This window comes from Rhinoraja longicauda, chromosome 5, assembly GCF_053455715.1.
Source record: "Rhinoraja longicauda isolate Sanriku21f chromosome 5, sRhiLon1.1, whole genome shotgun sequence".
NCBI classification, from domain to species: Eukaryota; Metazoa; Chordata; class Chondrichthyes; order Rajiformes; family Arhynchobatidae; genus Rhinoraja; species Rhinoraja longicauda.
The window spans coordinates 59,400,810-59,427,953 of NC_135957.1; the positions used below are offsets into that span (position 1 = coordinate 59,400,810).

Genomic DNA, 27,144 nt, shown 5'->3' on the forward strand with positions numbered 1-27,144 from the left:
GAGGGAGAGGGGAGGGAGGGGGTGGGGGGGAGGGTCTATTTTACTTTAAAATAAACAGCGTTCTTTGTTGAAAAGGAAATAAACTTATCTATAGAGCATCAGCTTTTTTTAAATAAATAAAATCAAACTTAATGAAAATCACACTCCTCATTTTAAATAAATGTCTTTGTTATAAATGAAATCAAACAGCGGGAGAGGCGACGGCGACTACACCTCCTGGCGGTCAGCGCTGCTGGGACGGGAGGGAGGGAGGGATGAGGGAGGGAGGGAGGAGAGTGGGGAGGGAGGGGGACCTCCCCTTTTCCCAGTACTCTTCTTTCCCAAACCACCAAGCCCCCTGTTGTCCCCCTCCCCAGTCCCCATTCTCAGACCCCCCCATTCTCTCTCCCCCAGATACACTCTTACTCTACCCCCCCCCTTTCCCCAGCACACCCCTTTCCCCGTTGGGCCCGTCCTCGTAGGGTTTCCATTGTAACCGGGAGGAGGGGAGGGAGGGAGGTGTGGAGGGAGGGAGGAGGGGAGGGGAGGGGGGAAGGAGGGAGGGGGACCTCCCCTTTTCCCAGTACCCCTCTTTCCCCGTTGGGCCCATCCTCGTAGGGTTTCCATTGTAACCGGGAGGAGGGGAGGGAGGGAGGTGTGGAGGGAGGAGGGGAGGTGGAGGGGGGGAGGTGGAGGGAGGGGAGGGGGGAAGAGGGGAGGGGGGGAAGGAGGGAGAGGGGAGGGGGACCTCCCCTTTTCCCAGTAGCCCTCTTTCCCCGTTGGGCCCGTCTTCGTAGGGTTTCCATTGTAACCGGGAGGGGAGTGGGGGGGGGGGGGGTAAGGGGAGGGAGGGAGGTGTGGAGGGGGAGGGGAGGGAAGGGAGGGAGAGGGGTAGGGGAGAGGGAGGGATGGAGGGGACGGGGGGAGTTAGGGGTGAGGGAGTTGGGGAGGGAGGGGGAGGAGTTTTAGGAGGGAGTGGGGATGGAGGTGGGAAGGAGGGGGGAGGAATGGGTTGAGGGGGGAAGGGTGACCTCCCCTTTTCCCAGTACCCCTCTTTCCCCCCCATCACCAAGCCCCCTCCGCAACGACCCCTGTTGTCCCCCTCCCCAGTCCCCATTCTCAGACCCTCCCCATTCTCTCTCCCCCAGACACACTCTCAGTGTCTTTTCACAAAATTTCCGGTCACTAAGCTTACGGTCTTAAGCTCAGGGGTGACCGAGCTTTTGCGGTTGCAGCTCCTAGGCTGTGGAACAGCATCCCTCTCCCCATCAGAACTGCCCCCTCCATCCACTCCTTTAAGTCCATGCTCAAAACCTATTTCTACTCCCTAGCGTTTGAGGCTCATTGAGGAGGTGCTGTGAACTGTTTGCGTGCCACTGTATGCTACATTTTTTTCCTTAGTACCTAATCAGATGTACAGCACTTTTGTCAACGTGCGCTATACAAATAAAATTGACTTGACTTGACCAAGTGCTTCTCACAGCGATCTGTATTTGGGGGGAGGGAGAGGGGAAGGGGGAGGAAGGGGGACCTCCCCTTTTCCCAGTACCCCTCTTTCCCCGTTGGGCCTGTCCTCGTAGGGTTTCCATTGTAACCGGGAGGAGGGGAGGGAGGAGGGAGGTGTGGACGGAGGGAGGAGGGGAGGGGAGGGGGGAAGGAGGGAGGGGGACCTCCCCTTTTCCCAGTACCCCTCTTTCCCCGTTGGGCCCATCCTCGTAGCGTTTCCATTGTAACCGGGAGGAGGGGAGGGAGGGAGGTGTGGAGGGAGGAGGGGAGGTGGAGGGGGGGAGGTGGAGGGAGGGGAGGGGGGAAGAGGGGAGGGGGGGAAGGAGGGAGAGGGGAGGGGGACCTCCCCTTTTCCCAGTAGCCCTCTTTCCCCGTTGGGCCCGTCTTCGTAGGGTTTCCATTGTAACCGGGAGGGGAGTGGGGGGGGGGGGGGGGTAAGGGGAGGGAGGGAGGGAGGTGTGGAGGGGGAGGGGAGGGAAGGGAGGGAGAGGGGTAGGGGAGAGGGAGGGATGGAGGGGACGGGGGGAGTTAGGGGTGAGGGAGTTGGGGAGGGAGGGGGAGGAGTTTTAGGAGGGAGTGGGGATGGAGGTGGGAAGGAGGGGGGAGGAAGGAGTTGAGGGGGGAAGGGGGACCTCCCCTTTTCCCAGTACCCCTCTTTCCCCCCACCACCAAGCCCCCTCCGCAACGATCTCTCTCCCCCAGACACACTTTCCGGTCACTAAGCTTCCGGTCTTAAGCTCAGGGGTGACCGAGCTTTTGCGGTTGCAGCTCCTAGACTGTGGAACAGCATCCCTCTCCCCATCAGAATTGCCCCCTCCATCCACTCCTTTAAGTCCAGGCTCAAAACCTATTTCTATTCCCTAGCGTTTCCGGTCTTAAGCTCAGGGGTGACCGAGCTTTTGCGGTTGCAGCTCCTAGACTGTGGAACAGCATCCCTCTCCCCATCAGAATTGCCCCCTCCATCCACTCCTTTAAGTCCAGGCTCAAAACCTATTTCTATTCCCTAGCGTTTGAGGCTCATTGAGGAGGTGCTGTGAACTGTTTGCGTGCCATTGTATGTTTCTTTTCTTTTTTTTCCTTAGTACCTAATCAGATGTACAGCACTTTGGTCAACGTGGGTTGTTTTTAAATGTGCTATACAAATAAAATTGACTTGACTTGACTTGACCAAGTGCTTCTCACGGCGATCTGTATTCGCAACAATGTATCACCCATCTCACAGGGGCATTGTGACATCATAAGCTGAAGACCTTCAATAAATCCGCACCACAGCGCCTGTATTCGCAACAATGTATCCCCCATCTCACAGGGGCATTGTGACATCATAATCTGAAGACCTTCAATAACTCCGCACCACAGCGCCCCCTATAATTTAGGGGGGGGTGGGGGAGCGCTTTAAAACCTCTGTAACTTAAAAAACATGCGACCGAATTAAATAAAAAACAATTTTGCAGCAGATAACCGCGTGGTGATTAAGGCGGTGCAAAAATCGTGGCGCTACGGTTCACCGTTTTGACGAAATCAGAGAAACCGCTGTTACGCGCATATATATATATATAACACAAGATCTGAGTTTTAGTTGTATTCTAGACAAAGTGGGCCCGTTGGGCCCATTCCCCACTCCCCCATTCTCTCGTCCCCCATCCCCACTCTTACTCTCCCCACACTCTCCCCTTTGGCCCGTCCATTGTATCCGGGAGGGGGTGAGGGAGTGAAGGGGGGAGGGAGGGAGAGGGAGGTTTGGGGGAGGGAGGTGTGGAGTGATCGAGGGGGAGGGAGTGGTGGAGGGAGGGATGTGTTGAGGATGGAGGGAGGGGGGGAGGGTGATTAGAGATGGGGTGGTATTTGTGGAGGGAGGGAGGGGGGGGGGAGAGAGGTGGGAGGGTGTGATGGGGGAGATGGGAGGGATATGGACCTCCCCTTTTCCCAGTACCCCTCTTTCCCCCACCACCAATTCCCCTCCCCTCTACCCCTGTTGTCCCATTCCCCATTCTCAGCCCCCCCCCCCCCCCCCATTTTCTCTCCCCCAGACACACTCTTAGCATCAGTTAAAAGCCCGGGGGGGGGGGGTGCGGGTGATCGGATCAGTGAAAAGTCTGTTGGGGGGGGGGGCTTCGGGAGATCGCATCATTCAAATGCCCGGGGGGGGGGGGGGGGGGGGATAGCGGGGAGATGTTCTCCCGGGTGTGGGAGAGAGGAGAGAAGCAAGGGGAGAGAGGAGAGGTGTGCCGGTGATCGCGGGCTGGCGCCGCTAACGGCGTCCATTGTTTTGGTGCGAGTGAGGAGATGCCGCGCATGCGTGCTGAGTACAGAGTGAGGAGATTCCGCGCATGCGTACTGAGCACTGCCGCACCGCAGCGCCCCCCTTCTGTCAAAACTTCGATAAATGAGGGGGTAACACTTTTAAACCTCTGTAACTTAAAAAATATGCGTCCGAATTAAATAAAAATATCATTTTCCAGCAGCGAACCGCGTGCTGATTAAGGCGGCACAAAAATCGTGGCGCTACGGTTCACCGTTTTGCCGGAATTGCCGTATTCAGCCGACATCAGTGGAATATATATATATACATACAAGATCTGAGTTTTAATAGTATATAGAAGATAGATAGATAGATAGATAGATAGATAGATATGTAATTATGTTTTCCTGCACTTTTTTCTCCTCTATAGTTCTTACAGTCCTTTGAGAAAGAGTATAGTTGTATGATTTGATCCCACATCTACTGCTCCAAAGTTAGTCATGATAAGGATGACAAAGAATTGTGTGGGAACAAAATTAATTAGATTTTCATTTCTTTCTCCTTGCACAGAGACACCACTAGGATCGACACCATAAATGGGGCAAAGTGGTGATAAATTTTATTATCATGGCAGAATTTGAGACTCAATTTTTTTTCAACTTGACATTGCGTAAGGATGTTGAAACAAAGTTTAGATGGAAAAAAAAAATTCTAGGGATTTTAGATTTGGCCACATAAGTACAGCAAATTGGAGCTGGGTCAGAAATGTTTCCCAAATTCTGGAACTGTTATCTCGTAGCGAAGAATAGAGCATTCAGTACCCACATCCTGTCTGATTACTCAGGACATTAATGCTGATCTGTATGGCTTTGTCACCCATAATACTGCTGCATAAAAAAAACTATTGGCTTCAGCAGCTTTCTGGTGGAGTTAATTCCAGATTATCAAATCCTTTTGTTGAGGAGGCAGCATAGCTTTACGTTGAGAGGGGCAAAGTTTAAAGGGGATGTACAGGGCAAGTTTTTTACATAGTGTGTGCCTGAAACGCGCTGACAGGCTGGTGGCGGACAACATAGTGATAATGATGAACTTTTAGATAGGCACGTGGATACGCTGGGAATGGGGGGCTATGGATTACAGGAGATCTGTGTGCGTGCATTACATAGTGATCTGTGTGCGTGCGTCTGCGTGCACTTGCAGTTGGTTTATTTTGCCATCATGAGGGGAGGGGGGAGTGGAGGTGAGGGGGGAGGGGAGGGGAGTAGGGGGGAGGAGTGGGGGTAGAGTGGGGGTGGGGGGAGGGTAGTGGGGGGGCAGTAGGGGTGGAGGGTGGGGGGGACATGGACGGTTGTGATTTGCTGTTGAAGACCACTGGAGCAAGCATGTCTTCAATGAAATTAGATATGTGCAGTTTTAGATGAAACTCTTGCTTCATAACTTAGTCATACATTTTATGACCATTGTTGTTTTATCCAATACCAAGAGTAAGGATAAAGCAAAATAGAAAAAACAAAACAATTTTTTCTTGTGTTTTGTTGTAAAAAGTATTTCTGTTCAACAACCTTTCTATAAATAGCAGAATATACTCATGATAGGCCTGACATTGTACATGTAGTCCAAGAACTACAGACTGTAGGAAATAATAGTCGTTTTTCACACATGAATGTCGCGCAATGCATATGCGCATTTGGCGTGCATACTTTTTTTTGCTGAAAGGTTGCATTTCTTTTCATAAGTTGAAGTGATGTCTAGAAGTTCTCTATTACCACTTAAAATAATTTTGCATTTGTGCTCTCTCTCAACCACTGGAGTTTTATTTCCTACCAGAGTCCGGGGCGAGGGCGGTCGGGCCTCCTCCCACGGGTGGACTAGCATCATCGCGCGTGCTAGCTCCTCCTTTGCACTTTCGAAAGCGGCGACGGCCTCGTCATTCCACTGGACGTCCTTCCGTTTACCTGCCAGGAGCTGGAACAACAGCCGCGTGATCCGAGCCGTTGCGGGCACGAACCGGGGGTAAAAGGCCACCATCCCCATAAATTCCTGGAGTCCTCGCACCGTGGAGGGCCGCGCGAACTGGCGAATGGCCTCCACCTTGTCCGGGAGCGTGACCGCAACATGCTGGGTGACGCGATGATCCAGGAATCGATCAAACTAAGACCGAACAGACACATGTCAAGGTTGATGGCCAGGCCATGCTCGCTGAGCCGCTGACAGAGCAACCAGAGGTGTGCGCAGTGCTCCTGGCGAGAGCGACTGGCAATGAGGATGTCGTCCAGCTAAACGAAGACAAAATCCAAACTGCTGCTCACCAAGTCCATCATGCGCTGGAAAGCCTGCGTGGCGTTTTTAAGTGGTGAGGATGTGATGCACCACTGCGTGCTTTGGCCTGGCCGATTGAAAAAGGGGGGTCAGTATGTCGGGGAATTCTGACAATATCTGTGCGATGATGACACCGGGCCGCGGCGTGGCACAGCGGATGCGGAGGGGCGTAAGGAGATGGACTCCATTTTTGCAGCGTGAACGAGGCGCTGTCCCCTCACATCCACTAACAGGAACTGGGCCCGGAGGAAATCGGCACCCAATAACGGATGGGAGACGTCGGCGATTATAAACGGCCAGGTGAAATGACAGGGTCCGAACATCAACAGGACCGTGCGAACCTCATTCATCCAGATCGAGCTGCCATTCCCAGCAGTGAGAGAGGGCCCCCACTAACCTGAGCGAGTGTCAACCCCCGACGGTGGCAAAACGCTTACTTCCGCCCCGGAGTGGACGAGGAACCGGCGTCCCGAATGCCGGTGCCAAGCATAGAGGCTGTGTATCAGGCCGGCCGCCGCAGCGACTACTGGCGGCCGGCCCAGGTGTTTCCCGGGTACGAGCAGGTAGGGCAGCACTCGCGGGTCGCGGAACCCCAGCACTGATGGAAAAAACACCAGCGCCCTCTACCGTCGTCGCTCGGGACTGGCTGCCCGGCTGGACTCTCGGTGGATGCAGGGCGCGGCCACTGGGCCCCCCATGGCGCTGCCTACAGCTGATCGACCGAAGCGCCGCCCTGCTGCACCGTCCAGGGCACTGTGGATCCTCGAACCAACGCGGCCGTCTCCTGCCGACTGGCCAGCCACAGCTCGTTGGCGCGCTGCGCTAGCGCCAGTGGGTCATCGAACTTTGCTCCAGAGAGGAGCAAGTGGATGTCGTCCGGCAACTGCTGAAGGAATGCGTACTCTAAAAGCAGGCAGGGCTGGTGGCCGTCCATGACCATTTGCACCTCGCTCATGAGGGCCGACGGCTTCCGATCGCTGAGCCCACCCATGTTTAGTGTCCGCGCTGCTTGCTCCATGTTTGCCGGCCGCTGGGGATCGCGCAGGTAAGGCACTACTCGACCGACCGTTTCCTGCTGAGCACGCCGATGACGTAGTAATAGCGGGTCTCGTCGACCGTGATCCCGTGGATGAAAAATTGTGCCTCGGCCTGCTGGAACCATACCTGCGGCTGAGAGGTCCAGCAGGTAGGCAGTTTCAAGGCGACCGCGTTCAGTTGGGCCTGGTCTGCCAGAATGGCGGGTTGAGCGCTGGGATGCACATTCCGCTCCAAAATGACCAATTTGGAACGCTGGGTCACCAATGTGGCGGGACTCGGTATGGTCCAGCTCAGAATTAGACTAGACGCCTTGTAGTCCGTTAGGAAGGTTTTATTTTCACAGCAAACGAACAGCACACACCCAAAGCACTCTCGCTCCTCACACACTCAAAACACTTCCCGTGACCTTGTCTTCTTATCACCAAAACCCACCCCTCGTAATCTCCGTGCCGAGGGTTCGATCAGGGAGTGGCCAAACACTCAGGTGGCGCCATGGTAGTGTTATTTTAATTTTAGCTGTGGATGATCAGCCATGATCACAATGAATGGTGGTGCTGGCTCGAAGGGCCAAGTGGCCTCCTCCTGCACCTATTTTCTATGTTTCTATGTTTATGAATGTTATCTTTAATCATTGAATGGATTAATAAAAATCTTCAAATCATTTCTTTTTCCACAGAATAGAAATGTGAAGAAATATGAGTTCTGGAAGGATGTTATTGCTTCCATTGAATACAATTACAAAGCATCTGCCTTCAAAGGTAAGACTTTATTTCTTGTCGATAAATATACAATTTTGCAGTGTATTTGCGAGTGATTAGCATTTTGGAATGTAATATTTGAAAATCATTTTGTATCTCTGGAACTTTGTGGAGAATCACTACTTGTAGGCCAGGTGAAGATGAACCATGATGACTGAGTTATATTTACTTACGACTGGATCTTCTTTTCAGGATCAGTTTTGAAAATAATACACTTGATGCATCTTGTGAAAAACATTTGATGTCCTACTTAGAGTCATAGACTTGCCTCAAGTCATGTACTTTTGTTGTGTAGATGTATCCAAGTTAATTATGGTACAAGTCAAGGTCAAAAATACTCTTGAGTAATTATGAATTTCAGAAGGAATAGTTTGAACTTTTGGTGCATTACTATTATTCCAGTGTAACACTGGTGGAATTCCTATCAATTTGTGACTGAGAAAATTTTAATTATTGTGTTTACTTTTAACTTGAAGGATTAAAGAACTTTGTGTGTAAATTATATATTCCTTTGCATTATACCTTAGTATTATTTCTATCCTAAGTTATTGTATGTAATATACTATCTTTCAGTCCCTGTGTTTGATTGCACTTTGGCTTATTATAATTTAATTTTAGAAGAGCAGTAAGCAATGACGTTCTGTTTAGTGTAATTTTTTAAAAATTGTTATCATCTCTGGAGCTGCCTGTTGTTTGACATATGAGTATATGCTGAAAAATCAATACACATATAGGTTGGCATGTGCTTAAGGATAGAATATCTTGTGCATGAATTATAGTTTAATAACTAACTACTGAACGTCAACATTGGCGTGAGTTCAGTACTTTCCTTTTGCTGATTCCTGGTTTCATCTATTTTTGTATAAAATTGTTAGATTGCAAATATGTGCGGCAGGTTGAGTGAATCTTTCTGATTACAAATCCCTGAGGAAATTCCACCCCAAATTGCCCATATTTCCTGATTCGGTATGTTGGATTTGTTTTTGGGTTTGATTTTCTTATTTTGTGATCTTATTTATAAATATGGTTGAAGCATTATTATGTCTTATTCTGAGTTTATCGAATCATAAAAAAAGGCTTGATGTTATCCATTATTCTGGTTAAACCAACAAGAATGATCAAGCACTGATTTGGTTGGGGTAGAAGATTGCTCCCAGAGAGCTTAATTTGTGAGGTCAAATTATTTATACATTAGACAAAATCTCATCCCTTACTTGCTTAACCTGTCCATACATACAACATGAATAGGAAATTGGGATGAAGCAATGAGTATTTATAAAAGTTAGTCAATTTTATTAATTTAAAAATGTCAGATATTTAACCACATGACTGTAGTTCCCAATGGACTGGAACGTGTGAGGAATGCTGGCAATCCTTTGTGCAAGTTTATCGTTTGTGGTTTTCACATGAATGCCTGAGTTCTGAACTTGCTGGCTGTACTTTGCAGTGGGTTTTACCCATGGACCCTGTCACAGAACGTGAATGTTGCAGTTCCCCAGGGCTTGCCAGGTTATACCTGGCACAAGAACATTGAGACCATTTGTGGCATTGGAGAGGAATGACAAATGGGAAAGTTATATAACTTTTTAAAATATTATTTGTGCATAGTTAAATGTTTTGTTTAAAACATTAAAGGTTATTCCCTTTATTCTATTTTTACATTTTCTTTTGAAACTTTTTTTTCAAAGTATCAGAGCATTTTGAACCTTACAATGTTTTGGACAGAATTGTTAGCCAACTTGGTCTCGGGCAGTGGCTTAATGAAATGTTAGTTTTATTCAGCCATTTTGTGGCAGGAATTACCCTAGCTCTAGGTTTTGGATGCACTCTGAAAGTTTGGTTTTGCACTGTTATGGGCTGGTTACCTAGTATTACTGCTTATTACTTTGTTGTCATTATTGAATCTTTATTGTGTGTAATTGTGTTAATGGGCCTGTAAAACTGAAGCAACTAAGAATTTTATTCTTCTGTTGCCGGTACATATGCCACCATATGGAACTTCAAATTTTAGGATCAAGACTTCTCATCAAGTTGCTATTAGCAAATCTATAAAGATTATGTATATATTTTCAAGAGCAGAATTAGGAAAAATAAATTGTTTACTTATAACCTCCCCACAGCAATCTGACACCATTATCTTTTAAGGGCCATACAGTGGCCTTACAGCGCCAGAGACCCAGGTTCAATCCTGACTATGGGTGCTGTCTGTATGTTCTCCCCGTGTCCACATGGGTTTTCCCCTGGTGCTCCTGTCTCCATCCACACTCCAAAGACGTACAGGTTTATAGGTTAATTGGCTTCGGAAAATATTGTAAATTGTCCCCTTGTGCAGGATAGTGTTAGTTATGGGGATCGCTGGTCAGTGCAGATTTGGAGGACATAAGGGCCTCTTCTGCGCTCTATCTCTATACTCTAAACAAAAGATAGACTGTTATTTTCACCGTGAAATGAAGTTGCTTCTATTGACTGTCAAACAAGCCCTTTAGTATATTTAATTTACGGTAACAAATATGTTCTTATAACTAGTAAGAGCACCATAATCTTTGATAAAATACTGTGGGTGAAAAAATATATATATATTGTGAGTCTGAAACTCACTCGCCCTTAGCCCCAATTGTTCTCATTATGTGATTTTTTTTAACGTGAGTTATTTTTAGATAAGCAATTATCAAGCGGAAACTACCTACATTGTTGGTGGGGGGGGGGGGAGTAAAGAAAAATATTTATTATTGTAATTTGCTAACTGAAATTGATGCAAGGTCCATTTCTTTTCCTTCTGGATAAGGTGTTTACAAATTATGAGCATTGGGTTAATTAAAGTAATAATTTAACTGAGAGGAGGTCAATGTGGCGGTTATTTCTTGATCACTCAATTGCAAATTTTCTAAAGTATAATAGCTATTGAGTCATAGCGTCATACGGTGTGGAAACAGATTCTTCGACCCTACTTGCCCATGCCGACCAACATGCCCCATCCACACTACTCCCACCTGCCCGCGCGCGCTTGGCTCATAATCCTCTAAACCTATCCTTTTGAGAATCATCTTCACTGTCTATAATACCACCCACTTTAGTATCATCTGCAAACTTGCTAATCTTGCCTTGTATGTTCTCATCCGAATAATTGATATAGGTGACAAATGGCAACAGGCCCAGCACAGAACCCTGAGACACAGTACTGGTCATAGGCCTATAGTCCGAAAAATACCTTCCACCTTCACCCTCTGCGTCCTCCCATGAATTCATCTTCCATTAATTCAGTTATCTCTCCTTGGATGTCATGTGATCTATAAAAACATCAAGATAACTTCTGTACTTTTCTCAAATCTTGGTGAGCCTCAACCTGTGGGACATAAACCTATGTGAAGCTCTCAAATATTTGCATTGCCTAAATAAGCTTAAAATGATTGAAAATTGGAAGTTTGGAGAAGGAAAACAAGTGTCCTCGGCAGTTGAAGCTGAAGAAATTGGGAAGACCCATTTTATAATTGAGGAAGTTTTCAGCTTTGGTGCAAGCTTGCTGAATCTCAAGCTGATTTTTTACTGATTTGAACTTTCAGATTGCATGAAATTATGGGCTATAGCAACAAGAAATTGCTGTGTAGTTATTGGTCGTCATTGTGTGGATTCTCAACCTTAATGAAGGATGTACAGAATTCATTATTAGAAATTCCACACTGGGCAAAGCAGTTCTAGCCAGAAAAATAAATACCTGAAGCACTCATTTTGTTTTACACACACAAAAGAAACGATTAGGAACAATAGAAATGTTTATTTATTGATCAGAAAGTGCAAAATGAAATCGACATTTGTCACTGTTTACTGATGAGTTGAATTGCGTTAGGATTTGTTCAAGGCACAGATTACTTGTTCATAGACAACCCAGCGATGCTTTAAATCAATAATTTTTAAATTTAAAAAAAAGCTTTTCTTCAAGTAATTTCGACCAGCTTTGCAATCAAATATCTACTTAATATGAATGTTGCATGATCATTAACTGATGCCCATGTTTGGCGAAATTTATGCATTTTTATTCAAATTAGATATCGCAGTAACAAGTGTCACATGCCAAATAACATGGCATTCATGTCAAGAGTTGAGAGTTAGTGTATAATTATCATCGGTACTGACGACAGAATAAAATTCTTGCTTGCAGCTACAAAACAGACTTATAAATGCAATACACACATATAATATATAATAAACAAAAAATATATATTATAATAGTCTTTTTGTTCAGAAAGTGGATTGAGATGGGTTGGACTAGCCTAAAAGGTAGACAGCAGCCCGACATTGGGAAGCTTTTGCTCTATTTGTTACATTATTTTCAGTTCAAAATTCAGCATGAATTAAAGCACTGATTCTTCGGTTTCCTTAATATTTTATTTATAAACATTGTTCTTTAATGTCTTCTGAGACTTTTTCTGTACGAGTATTTGGTGATATGCCAAATCTCTTTAAACATCTATGAAAGTAGGGGCATTGGTTCACCTTCTTCCTGATTACATCTATGTGTTGGGTCCAGGACAGGTCAACTGAGATATTATCATCCGGAAATTTGAAGTTGCTTTCATTCTCCAACACCGACCCACCAAGGCTGGTAGGAGAGAAGAGGGTCTGGTCTACTGCGCCCTCATGGTCGGCTGCGAGAAGTGCCCCCGGAGCACAAAGGTAGATTAGCGAGGAAGAGGGACCTCGCGTCCAAGGAAGGCAGTGGCTGGAGGCATGCAGCGGTGTGCGGCTTGCCTGGAATGAGCACAGCTCATAGGAACTAGAGCACGGACTGGACTTTGAAAATGGTGCCAAAACCTGGCGCCTTTTAGATGCAGGCTCAGAGGACTAGATCTGTACACTTTGCTAATGTATGACGATACTTTACTGGATTGTATGTAAGAAAATAATTTCACTGTGTGTTTGCATATTTGTTAATAAAAGCACCATTGAACCAATGTAAACTGGTGCATGGTGTCCCGACTTCCTCTTTCTGAAATCAACGATTATTTCCTCAGTCTTGGTGATATTGATTGGGAGGTGGTGAGAGGGGCACCACTCAACCAGTTATTCTATTTTTCTCCTATATGCTGACTCATCACCACTTGTGATTTGGCTAAACACAGTGGTGTCATTCAATCTTACTTATTAATAAATAATGAAATAATTGTAACTTTGTCAATGATTTTGAAGATTTTTCAAACATTTAAAACTTAATTCGATACAGTACATTTGTTCAGCATTTGCTGGATTTCGATTTAAATTTAAGTGCAAAGACTTTAGACTTCAGAGATACAGCGTGGAAACTGGCCCTTCAGCCCATTGCATCCATGCCAACCAGTGATCACCTTGTACACTAGCACGATCCTACACACTAGCAACAATTTACAATTTTACAGAGGCTCACAGCCCACAAACCTGTAGGTCTTTGCAGTATGGGAGGAAACCCACATGGACTCAGGGAGAACATGCAAACTCTGTACAGACAACACCTGTAGTCAGGATCAAACCCATGTCTCTGGCATAGTAAAGCTGCAATTCTACCGCTGCGGCACTGTGCTGCCCCCTAAGCAAAAGTACAATTATGGAAAGCCAGATACTATTTCTGCACTTGTGTCTTAAAGAGCAATCAATTACATTGAGGAACAACGATTGTTGTGCAAATTGTTGTCAAGGTAGGATAAGAGTTATGCACTTTGCTGCAAGAACCTGATGGGCATAGGAAAGTAACTGTTCTTGAACCTGGCGAGGAGATGGGCATGGATCAGATGGTGTGGATCCTTGATATATTTCAATGTCGCCTTCTTGAGTTGGCGATCCATGTAGATTCTTTTGATGGAGGGGAAGGCTGAGATGGACTGGGCTGAGTCTACCATTCCATTCAGTCTCTAGCATTCCTTTGTATTGAAATTGTCATATGAGGCCATATTGCAATCTGTCAAGATATTTACTATTGTATTTCTGTTCGAGCATTCAGTGATATTCAGAAACTTTTTAAATGTATAAGAAAGTAGAGCCTTTCTAACAAATACAAAGCAATGATCTGGAGAGTGCTGTAATATTCAGAACATGTTTGGATGAGTACAACTCTATTAGCATTCTGGAAATTGAACACCATTCAGACAAAGGTACTCAATTGGCATACCATCCATCATCATAAACATTCATTCCCTTCATCCTGTTTGTGTGTGTGTGTGTGTGTGTGTGGGTGAGGGGGGGGGGGGGGATTGATAGATGGGTGGACAAAGGCCAGAGATGAAAAAGAGACAAAAGGCTCTGAGATAAGGAGAGAAGAGGTGGGAAATGTGAAGCCAGAGGAAGGGACATAGGTAGAATCGGTATATGGGGGGACCAGGAAAGGCAGGGTTGTGGGGGGGAGGGGGGTTCACAGTGTTCATGCTGTGTGGTTGTAAGCAATCCAAATAGGATGTGAGGTGCTGTTCCTCCAGTTCCTCCCGTTAGAGTTGACAAGCAGAGGCCGAACTCTGGCAATGAAGGAGGCCAGGACAAAGGTCGGTATCGCAGGGGAGTTAAAATTGTTAGCAACTGGGAGATCCAGCAGGCCCTGGACGGACTGGGCACAAGTGTTTGGTGACATGATCGCTTGGTCTCGCCGATGTGATGGAGGCCACATTGGGAGCACGGGGTAGGTGAGGTCAGTAGATCAGTAGAGAAGGTTAGAGGAGGTGCATGTGAATCCCTGTCTCACCTGGAAGGGCTGCTGGGGACCTGGTTAGATGTGAGGGAGGAAGTGCGGGGAATAGGTATTATATGGGCAAAAATATGAGCTGAGGTACATGGGCAAGTCCAACTGTTAGCTTGCTGCAGCAAAGTTGTGTATGTTTTAATTTGTGTTCCATCACATGCAAAAACATTCCAGACTGTTGTAATACATTATTTGCAGTCTGTAAAAGCATCTTCATCTTTAAAAGCAATGATTAAATTGCAATACAGGACTACTACGGGGAAAGGAGAAATAAAATAAAATAAATAGTTGCAGCATGCAGAGAGTTCCATGTTTGCTACATCGACGGAAAAATTAACCAATGTAGTCAGAGAATTTTGTTTTAAGAAATGTTTTATTAACAGGAAAAATAACAGGACAAACTTACTCCATGCAAGAACATACTGTGTATATGACCTTTCACGCTGTGCTACATTTGAATTTGATCTCTAAGCAGGATTCAGTCCTTCTGATCAATGAACAGTCATAATAGATTCATTTACATCACCCATTTCAGTTAATGTATATCATAAATGACCAATTAGAAACCCTGAAAAGGAAGATGTTTTATCATCTGATGAATACAATCCATTGGATTCTTTTGAAGGTAATTGAATATAAACTCGATCACCTTTGTGTAAATATAATATAGCGCTTCCTGAAGCCTGATCAATATAACCTTTTTGATGATCATCATATGTGTAAATTACAGGTCGATCATTTTTGTATAATCCAATCCAAATATTTGCTCCTTTGACTTGTATATGATAAGAAAATTGATAGATTCCAGGTATATCACATGTAAATATTCCAGTTGATGGATCATAATTATCATTAGAATTAATTAATATTCTGTCAAATTTTACTGGTTTGCCTGTTGATGAGTATGAATGAGAAAGTGTAGCTGTAAATGCTGGAATAGAACTAGCTTCCTCTGACATGCTGGAGTCGTCATCATCATCATCACGTTTTTGTGATTGTACAATCATTCTTCCTGGAGGGCCTGGTGGACCAGGACGTCCTTGAGGGCCTGGTTGTCCTTGAGGTCCAGTTGAGCCAGGTCTGCCGGCTGATATTTTTCCATAATACTCGCCTGGATTCCCAGGTGGACCAGGAGGACCTGCATCTCCCTTTTCTCCAGGGTATCCACGAGATCCTTGAGATCCAGGTGAACCTCGTGAACCAGTTGCTCCAGAAGACCCTCTGATTCCATCTTTACCTGGATATCCAGGTGACCCAGCAGGTCCTGTAGCACCTGGACTGCCTGATTTACCAGGTGATCCAGCAATTCCAGTGCCACCTTTTCGACCAGCTGGACCTTGTTCGCCCTGAGCACCTGGACGACCTGGATGACCTGAAGATCCTGATGTTCCTGGTGAACCAGTTGATCCTGGCTGACCTTTTAAGCCTTGATACCCTTGTGGACCTGTTGGTCCTGCCTGACCTCTTGATCCTGGTCCTCCAGTGGACCCTGGTAACCCTCTTGAACCTTGCTGACCTGGTGAACCAGCTCGTCCTTCAGGTCCTTGAGCTCCAGGTTGGCCCCGTTCTCCTTTTTTCCCAGATTCTCCAGGGTAGCCGTTTGCCCCTGCAGAACCACGCTCTCCTTTTGTACCTTGACCTCCGGGTCTTCCTATGCCTGGCAGTCCAGGTGCTCCTGGCAAACCTTGATGACCCTGTGAACCCTTTGCTCCTGGGGCTCCTATTGACCCTGGTTTTCCATTTCCTCCAGGCTTTCCATATCCGGGTTGTCCAGCTGGTCCTGGTGGTCCTTTTTGACCTTGTCCACCTGGCATTCCCTGTGAACCTGTCGCACCCTTCTCACCCTTTGAACCTGGTTTACCGGGAGAACCAGAACGCCCAGGACTTCCAATTCCATTTGAACCGGGTGTACCTGAAAGTCCTCTTGCTCCTGTGGCGCCTTTATCTCCTGGACGTCCAGGGGCTCCTGATCCCCTTTCTCCCTTTTGCCCTGACTGGCCTGGACTCCCTGACTTTCCTCTTTCTCCAGGTGATCCAGGTGAACCGGCACGACCTGTTGCTCCTTGGGGACCTGGTTTACCTGGAATTGATAATCCAGGAGGTCCAGGAGATCCTCTGGATCCTACACTACCTCTTCCTCCTTCTTTCCCAGGAGATCCACTGTTGCCTTTTTCTCCAGGGAATCCTCTTGCACCTGTTTTTCCCGGGGCTCCTGGAATGCCTGGTCTCCCTGCAAATGATTGTCCCTCCGGTCCTCGTGATCCAGGTTTACCTGGGGCTCCAGGCAATCCAATCCCTGGCCTACCAGCAGGACCCGGTGATCCTGAGGGACCACGTGGCCCTCGTGGCCCACGTTTTATTCCTTTGAAAGAAAGAGAGGGAAGAAACTTTAGATGTTGCTTGCATTTGTTACTTTTTTTCTACTAATCAAGGTCATAATAATAGACAATGACATTACACATTTGCTTACGGGAAGGCTTGGCAGTACTACTCAGGAGGATTTAAACCAGAGTGGCAGGGGGATGGGAACCAGAGCAACAAGTCAATAAATGGAAGGATTGATAGGAAGGTAATGGTTATGATGACCAGGAGGTCTCAAAAGAAGAACAAGCAGGGGGAACATGGTGAAACCGATGGGCTGAAGTGTGTTTACTTCAGTACAATGAGTACCATGAGTAAAGAGGATGAACTGATTCAAGTGCAGATTACTCAGGTGTTGTGGCCTCTACAGTGACTTGAATGCAAGAGAGACAATACGTTGTATAGATTTCAATTTGTTGTATTGGGAAACGAGCTTTGCCAAGTCACTGGTGTTTCAGTGGAAAAGTATTTTGGAAACAATGCACACATTTCCATATTGTTTGATATAGTTGTGAATAAAGAAAAATCTGGACCTTGAATTGGGGTAAATCAGATTATGGAGTTATTAGGCAGATGCAAAGATGAATACATTGGGAGCAGTTGTTTTGGGGTAAATTAGACACATGGGATTTATTTAAAGACCAGCTGATCAGAGTTCGGGAATGGCATGTTCCAAGGATAGCAAAGGAAGGGAATCTTAGATGACCAGACAGGTCCTGAGTTTGGTCAAAAAGAATAGGGAAGCACATGCAAGTTTTTGGAAGATGAAATTTGGGGAATGTAAATCAAGCAGGAAATAACTCAAGCAGGGAATTTGAAAGGCCAATAGGAGCCTTAAAGTGACATTTGAAGGGCTAAAAGGGGCCATGAAGTGACGTTAGCAGGTGGGATTAAAGAAAATCCTGAAGGCTTTATATACGTACCTTAAAAACAAGAGGGGTAATGATGAAGAAGGTAGGATCACAAGAATAAAAAAACTCGGGATTTATGCTTGGAGTCAGGATGTTGGCAAGATACTAAATGAGTGCATTGTATTCACCAATGAGAAGGAAAAGGAGGATAGTGAGTTCAGTGTGAAGAATACTAATATGCTAGGGCACTTTGAGATCAAGAAGGAGGTGTAGTTTGGACTCCTGAAAACCATTGAGGTGGATAATTCCCCAGGGCCCAATGCAATCAATCTAAGGTTATTAAGAGAGGCAGAGGAAATTGCAGGAACATTGAAAAATATATTTATTTCTCCGCTAGCCAGAGGCAAGGTCTCGGAGGACTGGAGAGTAGCCAATGCTGCTCTTTTGTTAAGAAGGAAAGTACAGATAAACCAGGAAATTATAGACCTGTGTGCCTCAACTAGTGATATTGTACTGGGGCACATTTTTAGGGATAGGATTTTACTTTTGAAGAGAATGGGGTACTTGGGAACCGTCAGCGTAGGTTTGTCTGTGGAAGGTGATGACTTACTAACTTGAGTCTACAGCACAGAAATAGACCCGTCGGCCCAACCTGTCCTTGCTGACCAAGGTGCCCCATCCGAGCTAGTCCCATTTGCCTACATTTGATCCATATCCCTCTAACCATTTCATAACCATGTACCTTAACAGATGTCTTTTAAATGATGTTAGTATACCTGCCTTAATTATCTAGTGTAGGAAAATAACTGCAGATGCTGGTACAAATCGAAAGTATTTATTCACAAAATGCTGGAATAACTCAGCAGGTCAGGCAGCATCTCAGGAGAGAAGGAATGGGTGACGTTTTGGGTCGAGACCCTTCTTCAGACTGAAGAAGGGTCTCGACCCGAAACGTCATCTATTCCTTCTCTCCTGAGATGCTGCCTGACCTGCTGAGTTACTGCAACATTTTGTGAATAAATGCCTTAATTATCTCCTCTGGAAGCTCTTCTGATGTACCCACCTCTCTCTGAGTGAAAATAAAAATTCCTATTAAATGTTAACCTCCCACCCCCCCATCTTAAAACTTAATTGAATATTTTTTGAGGAAGTGGCAAAGGTAATTAATGAGGCTCGAGCAATGCATGTTGCAATCATGGATTTTTGTAAGGAATTTGATAAAATCCCTCGTGGGAAGCATCCAGAGCATTAACATGCACAGGATTAAGAGTGATTTGGTCGTATGGTTTCAGAACTGGTATTTTGATAGAAGACAGAGATGTGGTGGAAGGACAATATTCAGGCTGAAGGTCTGTGACGAGTTCTGTGGGGATCTGGGCTGTGGCCTCTGTTGTTTGTGATTGATAAAATAAATGACTCAGACATTAATGTAGACAGATTGGTTGCAAGTCTGCAGATTACATCAAAATTGGAACTGTTGTGGACAGTGAGGAAAGCTGTCAAAGGATACAGCAAGGTATAGATCAGTTACAGATATGGATGAAGAAATGGCAGGTGGAGTTTAATCTTAGCAAAGGTGTGGTGTTGCACCTTTGGAGGTCAATTGTAAAGGGAAAGTACTGGTCTACCACTGATATTCTGGTACCTTTGGTTCCAGAGCCTTTGCCGTATTATCCATTTACCCGGACCAACAGAGGTCATGTAATAATGAGACAACAATACACCTCTGACCCACTAATGAAACCTCTCCCATAGACTGCTAAAACATAAACAAATATTAAATGTAAATTAATTTTAGTTAGTCTTGCAGTTCCCAGCATATTTGTCTGCAGCCTCCCAGCATATTTGTTCCCCTAATTGCCATTGATTATTTGAGGTTTATAGTACAATCCACCAAGGTGATCATCCCCTTTTTATTTCTGAGTTCCACCCATATAAAACAGTGGAATATCCTTCAGTAATGTCATTTCAGATTACTGCCATGATATTCTCCTCAGTATAGCAACTTTCCTCCTCTTTTACCCCCACCTCTATCTCACCTGTAGCATCTGTATCCTGGGACATTAGGTTGCCAGTCCTCTCCCTCTCTTAGCCAGTAATGGCTAACATCCCAGTCCTATATACCTATGCCCTGAGTTCATCCACCTTACCTGGCAGGCCTCTAGAATTGCTTCTTGCCCTACTCCTGTCTATCGTATCTACTTGCTGTTATTGACTTCTCTATCGACTCCCAGCTTCCCACCTGCCTCATGACTGCATTGAATACTACGAGCAAACCTGCCATAGTCTTGTTCTTCAATATCTCTCAAAGTTCTCCAACTCTAGAAGCTTCTGTGATCACTCTGTCACTGAGTCCTGCAGCAAAGAAACAGACCCTTTGGCACACCACGTCTATGTCTGCGATTTTGCCCATCTATATTAACCCCATTTTCCTGCATTAGGGCCTTATCTTTCTGTGCCTTGCCTCTCTAAGTCTGTCTAAATGCCCTTTAGAACATATTAATTGCATTTTATTCAACCACCTCCTCTGACAGCATGTTCCAGATATCGATCACTCTCTGTGTAAATAAAAATGTACCCCTCAGATCCTCTTTACCACTCCTTCCTGTCGCCATAAATCTATGCTTTCTTGTTTTTGATACAACCTACCATAGGAAAAAAGATTTTGATTATCTACCCTACTTATGCCTCTCTTATTTGTATATACCTCTTTCAGGTCACCTCTCAGCCTCTGCAGGAAAAGTAAGCCCAGTCTATCCAATTTTTCCCCTTCGGTAAAGTTCTCCAACCCAGGCAACATCATGAGCTCTGCCTTTCTCTTGGTAAATGTCAACATTAAGCATTCCATTAATTTTTATTGCTCCTTTCGCTGCCTTTGTTGTGGCATCAGAATACGTACCCTAAAATATCTCTCTCCCTTCTCCAGCTTAATATCTGGTTTGAGCAAGCCCTTGGTTATTATTTTCAATATATTCTTACTGACTCTAGTAGTCATTGAGTGGAAATTACTAAACTAACCTTACTCTCCAAACAGTAAGCAAACTTATTTCTTCATCATGTTATGGTATGTGGGTTTTGCTAGTGGGGCCAGAACTTGTGGCCCATCCTCAATTTGTTGGCTAACCTTTTCCCTTCCGTTTTAAAAAGTACCTTCCTCTCAGGAACTACTTATTCCTTCCGTTCAAAACCACCATCACTCCTTTATAAATAAATAAACTTGGCAAGTGAATGCTGATGCTCTATCTCTAACCTACTATTCGTCTTCAAAGTTCCTGAAGCTTTCATCACTTCCCCATTCCTTGCTTATATTTCTCTTTGCTTCTCCATGTTTGAGTTTCTTCTATCTGGTCTCTGCACATTCCACTCCTCTAAAGTAGTTTTAGCTAGATTCATTAGAGGCGAGTTGGCCCTCTTCATTCTATTGAACTTGTCTGCAGCTTTTCACACTCTTAACCAGAGTCCTCCAGCAAGACTTGTTCAGCTGGTGAGACTTTCTTCCCTTGTCTCTATTCTAACCTAGCAAGTTGTAACAAGAACATCTCCAGCAATTAATTTTGGATTTAATTAATTCCTCGTGGAGTTTTTATTTGTCTAATTCATTTTCTCTCAATTTTTTTCTCAATTTGTTTCCTATAAGTTTGTGTAATTTTCTTATTTTATTTGGTGCCCCTTCCATTATACATAAGTCTGTTTTTAAATTATCAAATGCACGTTATTTCAGTTACTTAGATGTTTAACTTTACATTTTGTCCCTTTTCTGTGCCAAACATGATGTCCAGTTAAACTAATCTCCTCTGCCTGCATGTGATTCATTACCTCTCCATTTGTTACATACCTATGTGCTAATCTAAAAGCTCTTAAACGTCACTAACATATCTGCTACCGCCATCAAAAGTGGCAATGCGTTCCAGACACCCACCGCTCTCAATATTAAAAAATCAGCCTGCACATCTCCTTTAACCTTTCCCCCTTTGACTGTAAATTTATGCCCTCTAATCTTTAACATCTTTATCATGGGAAAAAAATTCTGAATGTCTATCCTAACTATATCCGCCATAATTTTATATACTATCAGTTCTCCACTCAATCCGCACCACTCCAGAGAAAACAATGGCAGTTTGTTCAACCTCTCCTTGTAGCTGATACCTTCTTACTTGCCCAAACTCCATGTGCCATTTCTTCCATAACTGATTGATATCCCACTGTATCCTTTGCCAGCCTTCCTCAATGTTCATAACTCCAGCAATTTTGGTGGCGTCTACAAACTTACTAATCAACCCATCGATGTTCATCAATGTCCAAGTTGGTTAAATTTATTATAATGTACAGAGGTCCCAGTGAAGATCCCTGCGGAACACCACTGGTCACAGACCTCCTGCTAGAAGAACATCCTTCCACCACCACGCTGTGTCTTTTATGGATAAGGCAGTTTTGAATACAATAACCAAGCTCACCATGGATCCTATGCATCTTAATATTTTGGAATAACCTACCAAGAGGGATTTTATCAAATGATTCTGTCGGCATGGAATTGATTGGAGTAAGAATAACACATGATAACTAAAGAGCAGTACTACTGACTGGGCTTATCTCCTATGCTGATCACTTGTGGGAACAGTTTAACCTGATAAATAATCAAATCTACCCAAATAAGAAATAGGTAAGTAATCAAATAACATTTTGTTCTTGGTTCCATTACCATTAATTAAGTTTGTAAGGACACTGGTATCCTACAAGTATCTTCTTGTCCATTTTGTGCTTTAATTTGCTAACACTTTTATCTATTTCCTATTCATTTAGCATTGATATTAAAATGTGATATTTAACTTATCGATGGCTCATTGATTCAGAACATTTTTGCCTTTTACCATGCAACAAAAACTTTAATGCTAATTATTGTCAAGTAATTTTTTTTAAAGTTAGGAATGTTCAGTTAACAGCCTTTCAAGATTGGACAATCAGGACAATAATAAGGACAATTGTATTATTTACTGTTTTAATGTATGAGATTATTGGGCAAAATATATTGGAATGGAGATCAGAATGTCAATGGGGAAGCAGATTAGTTTGAATGATAGGAAAGTGAAATACATTTGTTTCTTGTACCATAATTCCACATCAATCTCTCCATCAGATTCTCACCTCTTCACAGCAATAAAAGCCTTCCCATCTATATACTAAAACTTTTGTTTGTTTGGTCCTGAACTACAGCCAAAACGGTACACGATAGCATGACAATTTTAGGCCCACCTTACTCACCGATGTCCCTTTGATGCTAATGGAAGAAGTTTAATTGAAATTGCTGTTATATTTTTTAAGTTATTCACATTTTAAAGTTTAAATCTATCTCCTAGGGAGGGAGAGAGGGAGGGGGTAGAGAGATGGAAGGGGGGCAAGGAGGGGGGATAAGGGGGGGTTGAGGGGGATGTAGTGGGGGAGGAGAAGGAGGGGAGTGGGAGGGGAGAGGGGTTGGAGGGAGGGGAAGAGGGGGTGGGAAGAGGGGGTGGGGAGAGGGGAGGGGAGGGAGGGGGGAGGGAGGGAGGGGTGGGGGGAGTGGGGGAGGAGAGGGTGCTGCACCAATGCGGGAGAGGTTTGGGCCCAACAGGTCCACTTGGTCTAATGGCCTCTAACACAGGCATCATTCTGGTGAACATTCTGGATCACATGCAGGCAGAGGACATTGGTTTGTCTTGGCATCATGTTCGGCACAGACACTGGGCTGAAGGGCCTGTTCCTGTACTGTACTGTTCTATGTTCTACCCACCTATAATCAACCTGGTCTGTAGTCTGCTCTGCCTTGGTGACTCAAGTCCTCTAAAATGTGCTCCATTTACATTGTGAGAGCACCTGCCTCCACTACCATCAGACGGAGATGTCTGTTGCATAGACGTGGGTAGGAAAGCTTTAGAGGGATATGGGCCAAACGTGGGAAAATGGGATGATTGAATGTCCCATCTTGGTCGGCATGGATGCGCTGGGCCGAAGGGCCCTTTTTCACGGCTCTGAGTACAGATGCTGGCACTCCAATACAAAACTGAGGTCACACCAGCAGGCTTGCCATGATGTTCCGTAGATCTAACTTCCAACAAGTTGGTAAGGGTACAGAGAAGATTTACGAGGATGTTACCACCACTCGAGGGTCTGAGCTATAGGGAGAGGTTGAGTAGGCCGGGACTCTATTTCTTGGAGCGCAGGAGGATAAGGGGTGATCTTATAGAGATGTATAAAATCATGAGAGGAATAGAACGGGTAGACACATGAGTCTTTTGACCAGAGTAGGGGAATCATGAACCAGAGGACATAGGTTTAAGGTGAATGGGGAAAGATTTTATAGGAATCTGAGGGATAATATTTTCATACAAAGGGTGGTGGGTATATGGAGCGAGCTGCTGGAAGAGGTACTTGAGACAGGGACTATTGTAATGTTTAAGAAACAATTAGACAGGTACATGGATAGGACATGTTTAGAAGGATATGGGCCAAATGCAGGCATGTGGGAATAGTGTAGATGGGACATGTTGGTCAGTGTGGGCAAGTTGGGTCGAAGGGCCCTAGGACTCTATGACTCTAACTAGCCATATTCCTGGTTTCCTCTTTTCCCGCGTCCTTTAGGTGTTGGTTGAAAAATATTCCCTGGGTTCAGCCAGAATGATGTAATCAAACTACCTGATCAACCAAGGAAGGTGGAAGACATGAAATTGTGTTCTATGTGCATAACATTTGTTTTTTTTAGGGGCATAGGGTTGGTAAAGCAATATTGAAATTTTATTTCATAGTGAAGTCGCATCTCATTTAGTTTAGAGATAAAGTGTGGAAACAGGCCCTTCGGCCCACCGGGTCCGCACCGACCATCGATCCCCGCACATTAACACCATCCTACACACACTAGGAACATTTTTTTACATTTACCAAGCCAATTAACCTACAAACCTGTACATCTTTGGATCCATCTTTAGCATAGCGTAATGTTTTCAGGATTATGGTATCAGTAGTTTCAAGAGCAAAGCTGATTTTTTAGGAGGGTTCAAAATGGTGCAGTCTATGGAGAAACATTGAATATCTGAAGCACTTTTGAGGATTCTATGATAATCTGCATATACATAATCAGAAATCGTGAATGTGGTGTTGGTTTAATAGTTTAACATTGATGGTTTTGCTGTTGTAGATGCAGAATCCACCCATGGAATATAATGGACAATTGTATACATTTAAAGATTGTACATTTATTTGAGGATTCAACAATATCAGTCAAACTTACCACCTTCATTGCTGTTTGAATCATCTGCACCTGAGTCATTTGCACCTGAGTCATTTACACCTGAGTCGTCTGCACCTGAGTCGTTTCCACCTGAGTCATTTCCACCTGAGTCATTTTCACCTGAATCACCCGTTTTAGAAAATAATAAAAATATTCAGTTAATCAATAATTTAAAGTTGATTTGAATATTTTAATAAAGCAAATATCTTATGTATTCCCTCATTAATTTCTGAAGAGAACATAATTATAACATAGCAAACCAAATTCACCCATTCTAGATTTTCTCTAGTTTGATGGAAGAAAAAGCAATGTAGAATGTAATCTGTGGGAACCTTCTCAGTAGCCAGTTTCAGAGATTTAAGCATCAGAGATTTAAGGTAAAGCAAAGCTTACTCACCTGTGAGTTTTGAGGGTGGGTGTAGGAGGGATAGATTTGGTGACCTGTACTGAAAATACTAATCATAAAGCTTAAAAGACTGGGTTGTGACAAAGAGCTGTGAGATGTAACAGAATTCAGTGTCGAAATACTGCTGTGCAACTAGAATGCAAAGATAGTACCCGCTTATTTGGTAACTCAATGCTACGAGCACATTTACCTATTTGGAAGTGGCAAGTTGTCCAATGCAAGTGTATTCTGACTTCTTACACTTATGACAGTGTTTCTTGCACTCTACACATACTTTTGGTTTTGGAGGCCACCATAAACACGGGAAATTAAATGAACAAAGGACAATTTAAATGTAGTAATAGCGCAGCAGATTGGCAATCAATTGTGCCAATCAATGTTGAGTGTCTGTATCAACATTAGAAATGAAACTAGAAATAGACCTTTTGGCCTCATGAGTTTCATTGCCATTTAACGATTATGGTTGATCTTTTGCCTCAATTCCTGCAATTATCCTATCCTCTCAACACATTTCTTAATTTTGCTAATCCCATACATGTATCCACTTAAGTTTTAAATACTGTCAATGACTGAGCTTGCAATACTCTTTTGGGCACAGAAGATTAAGACTGTGACCCCCCTAGTTCTAATTTCATCAGACTGAGTGAATGTTGTCCAATGCAAGTGTATTCCTCACAGTATCTACCCTGCTGAGGCCACAAAGAATTTGATATGTTTCACTGATGTCCCCTTTCTCCTAAACTCTAAATAGAGGATCAGCCTGCTCAATCTGATGTCTTCTGATAGACCTACCAATCCCAGGAACTCATCTAATGAATCTTTGCTCTGCTCTAACACCAGCAAACATTTTCTTTTAGATAAGGAAATCAAAATTTGAGACAATATTTCAGGTGTGATCTCACCATAAATCCTACATAATTGGAGTAAGACAGTTTTACGCTTGCACTCATATCCTATTGCAGTAAACAACAGCAAGCCATTTGTCTTCTTAACTCCACTTGCAAGTTTGCTTTCCTTGTGTGCAAGGATGCTCAGTTCTCCTTGAACATCAACACTTTGCAATCGCATCTTTTAAAAATACTCTTTATTTCTGTCTTTTTTCCTGCCATATTGGATAACTTTACATGTTGTACAATGTACTTTATCTGCCATCTTGTTTTTCCACTCACTCAACTTGACATCTTTTATGTGTAAGAAGGAACTGCAGATGCTTGTTTAAACCAAAGATAGACACAAAATGCTGGAGTAACTCAACGGGACAGGCAGCATCTCTGGAGAGAAGGAAGGGATGGCGTTTTGAGTCGAGAGGGTCTGAAGAAGGGTCTCGGCCCGAAACATCACCCATTGCTTCTCTCCAGAGATGCTGCCTGTCCTGTTAGCAGACCTGGATGCATTTGGCCCTCTCAGGCAAATAGTTTGTATACACAAATAGTTAAATGGTGATAAGATATTGTCTGATGCTTGTGTGTAATCATTGCATAATATGTGACTGTAAATGCAGTGTGTATCATTATGCATTACAGCTACAATAGGTGAATAATACAAGCATGTATATATGCATACTGTAAAAGGAAAGTAAAGTACCACAGATGCTGAAAATCTAAAATAATAACAATGTTCAAAATACTCATAAAGCATAATTTATAAAGAAACAAACGCAGCTAAGGCTTCAAGTTGATGACCTTTCTTCAAAGCACTAGAATATAGAATTTATTTAACATCAATTCTG

At 44.2% G+C, this 27,144-nt stretch overlaps 2 protein-coding genes across 2 annotated transcripts in view; one reads left to right on the forward strand and one right to left on the reverse strand.

The window, feature by feature from the left end:
• nt5dc1 (5'-nucleotidase domain containing 1) overlaps positions 1 to 27,144 on the forward strand; it is a 434,656-nt gene that overhangs the window by 37,923 nt on the left and 369,589 nt on the right. The window contains exon 6 of the mRNA XM_078399640.1: positions 7,761 to 7,842. Within this exon, the coding sequence (XP_078255766.1) occupies positions 7,761 to 7,842 (82 nt within the window). The remainder of the gene's footprint in view (positions 1 to 7,760; positions 7,843 to 27,144) is intronic.
• Positions 15,085 to 27,144, reverse strand: part of LOC144593816 (uncharacterized) — a 73,388-nt gene continuing 61,328 nt past the window's right edge. The window contains exons 11-12 of the mRNA XM_078399935.1: positions 25,010 to 25,129; positions 15,085 to 16,901 (exon numbers count right to left, since the gene is read on the reverse strand). Of these exons, the coding sequence (XP_078256061.1) occupies positions 15,085 to 16,901; positions 25,010 to 25,129 (1,937 nt within the window). The remainder of the gene's footprint in view (positions 16,902 to 25,009; positions 25,130 to 27,144) is intronic.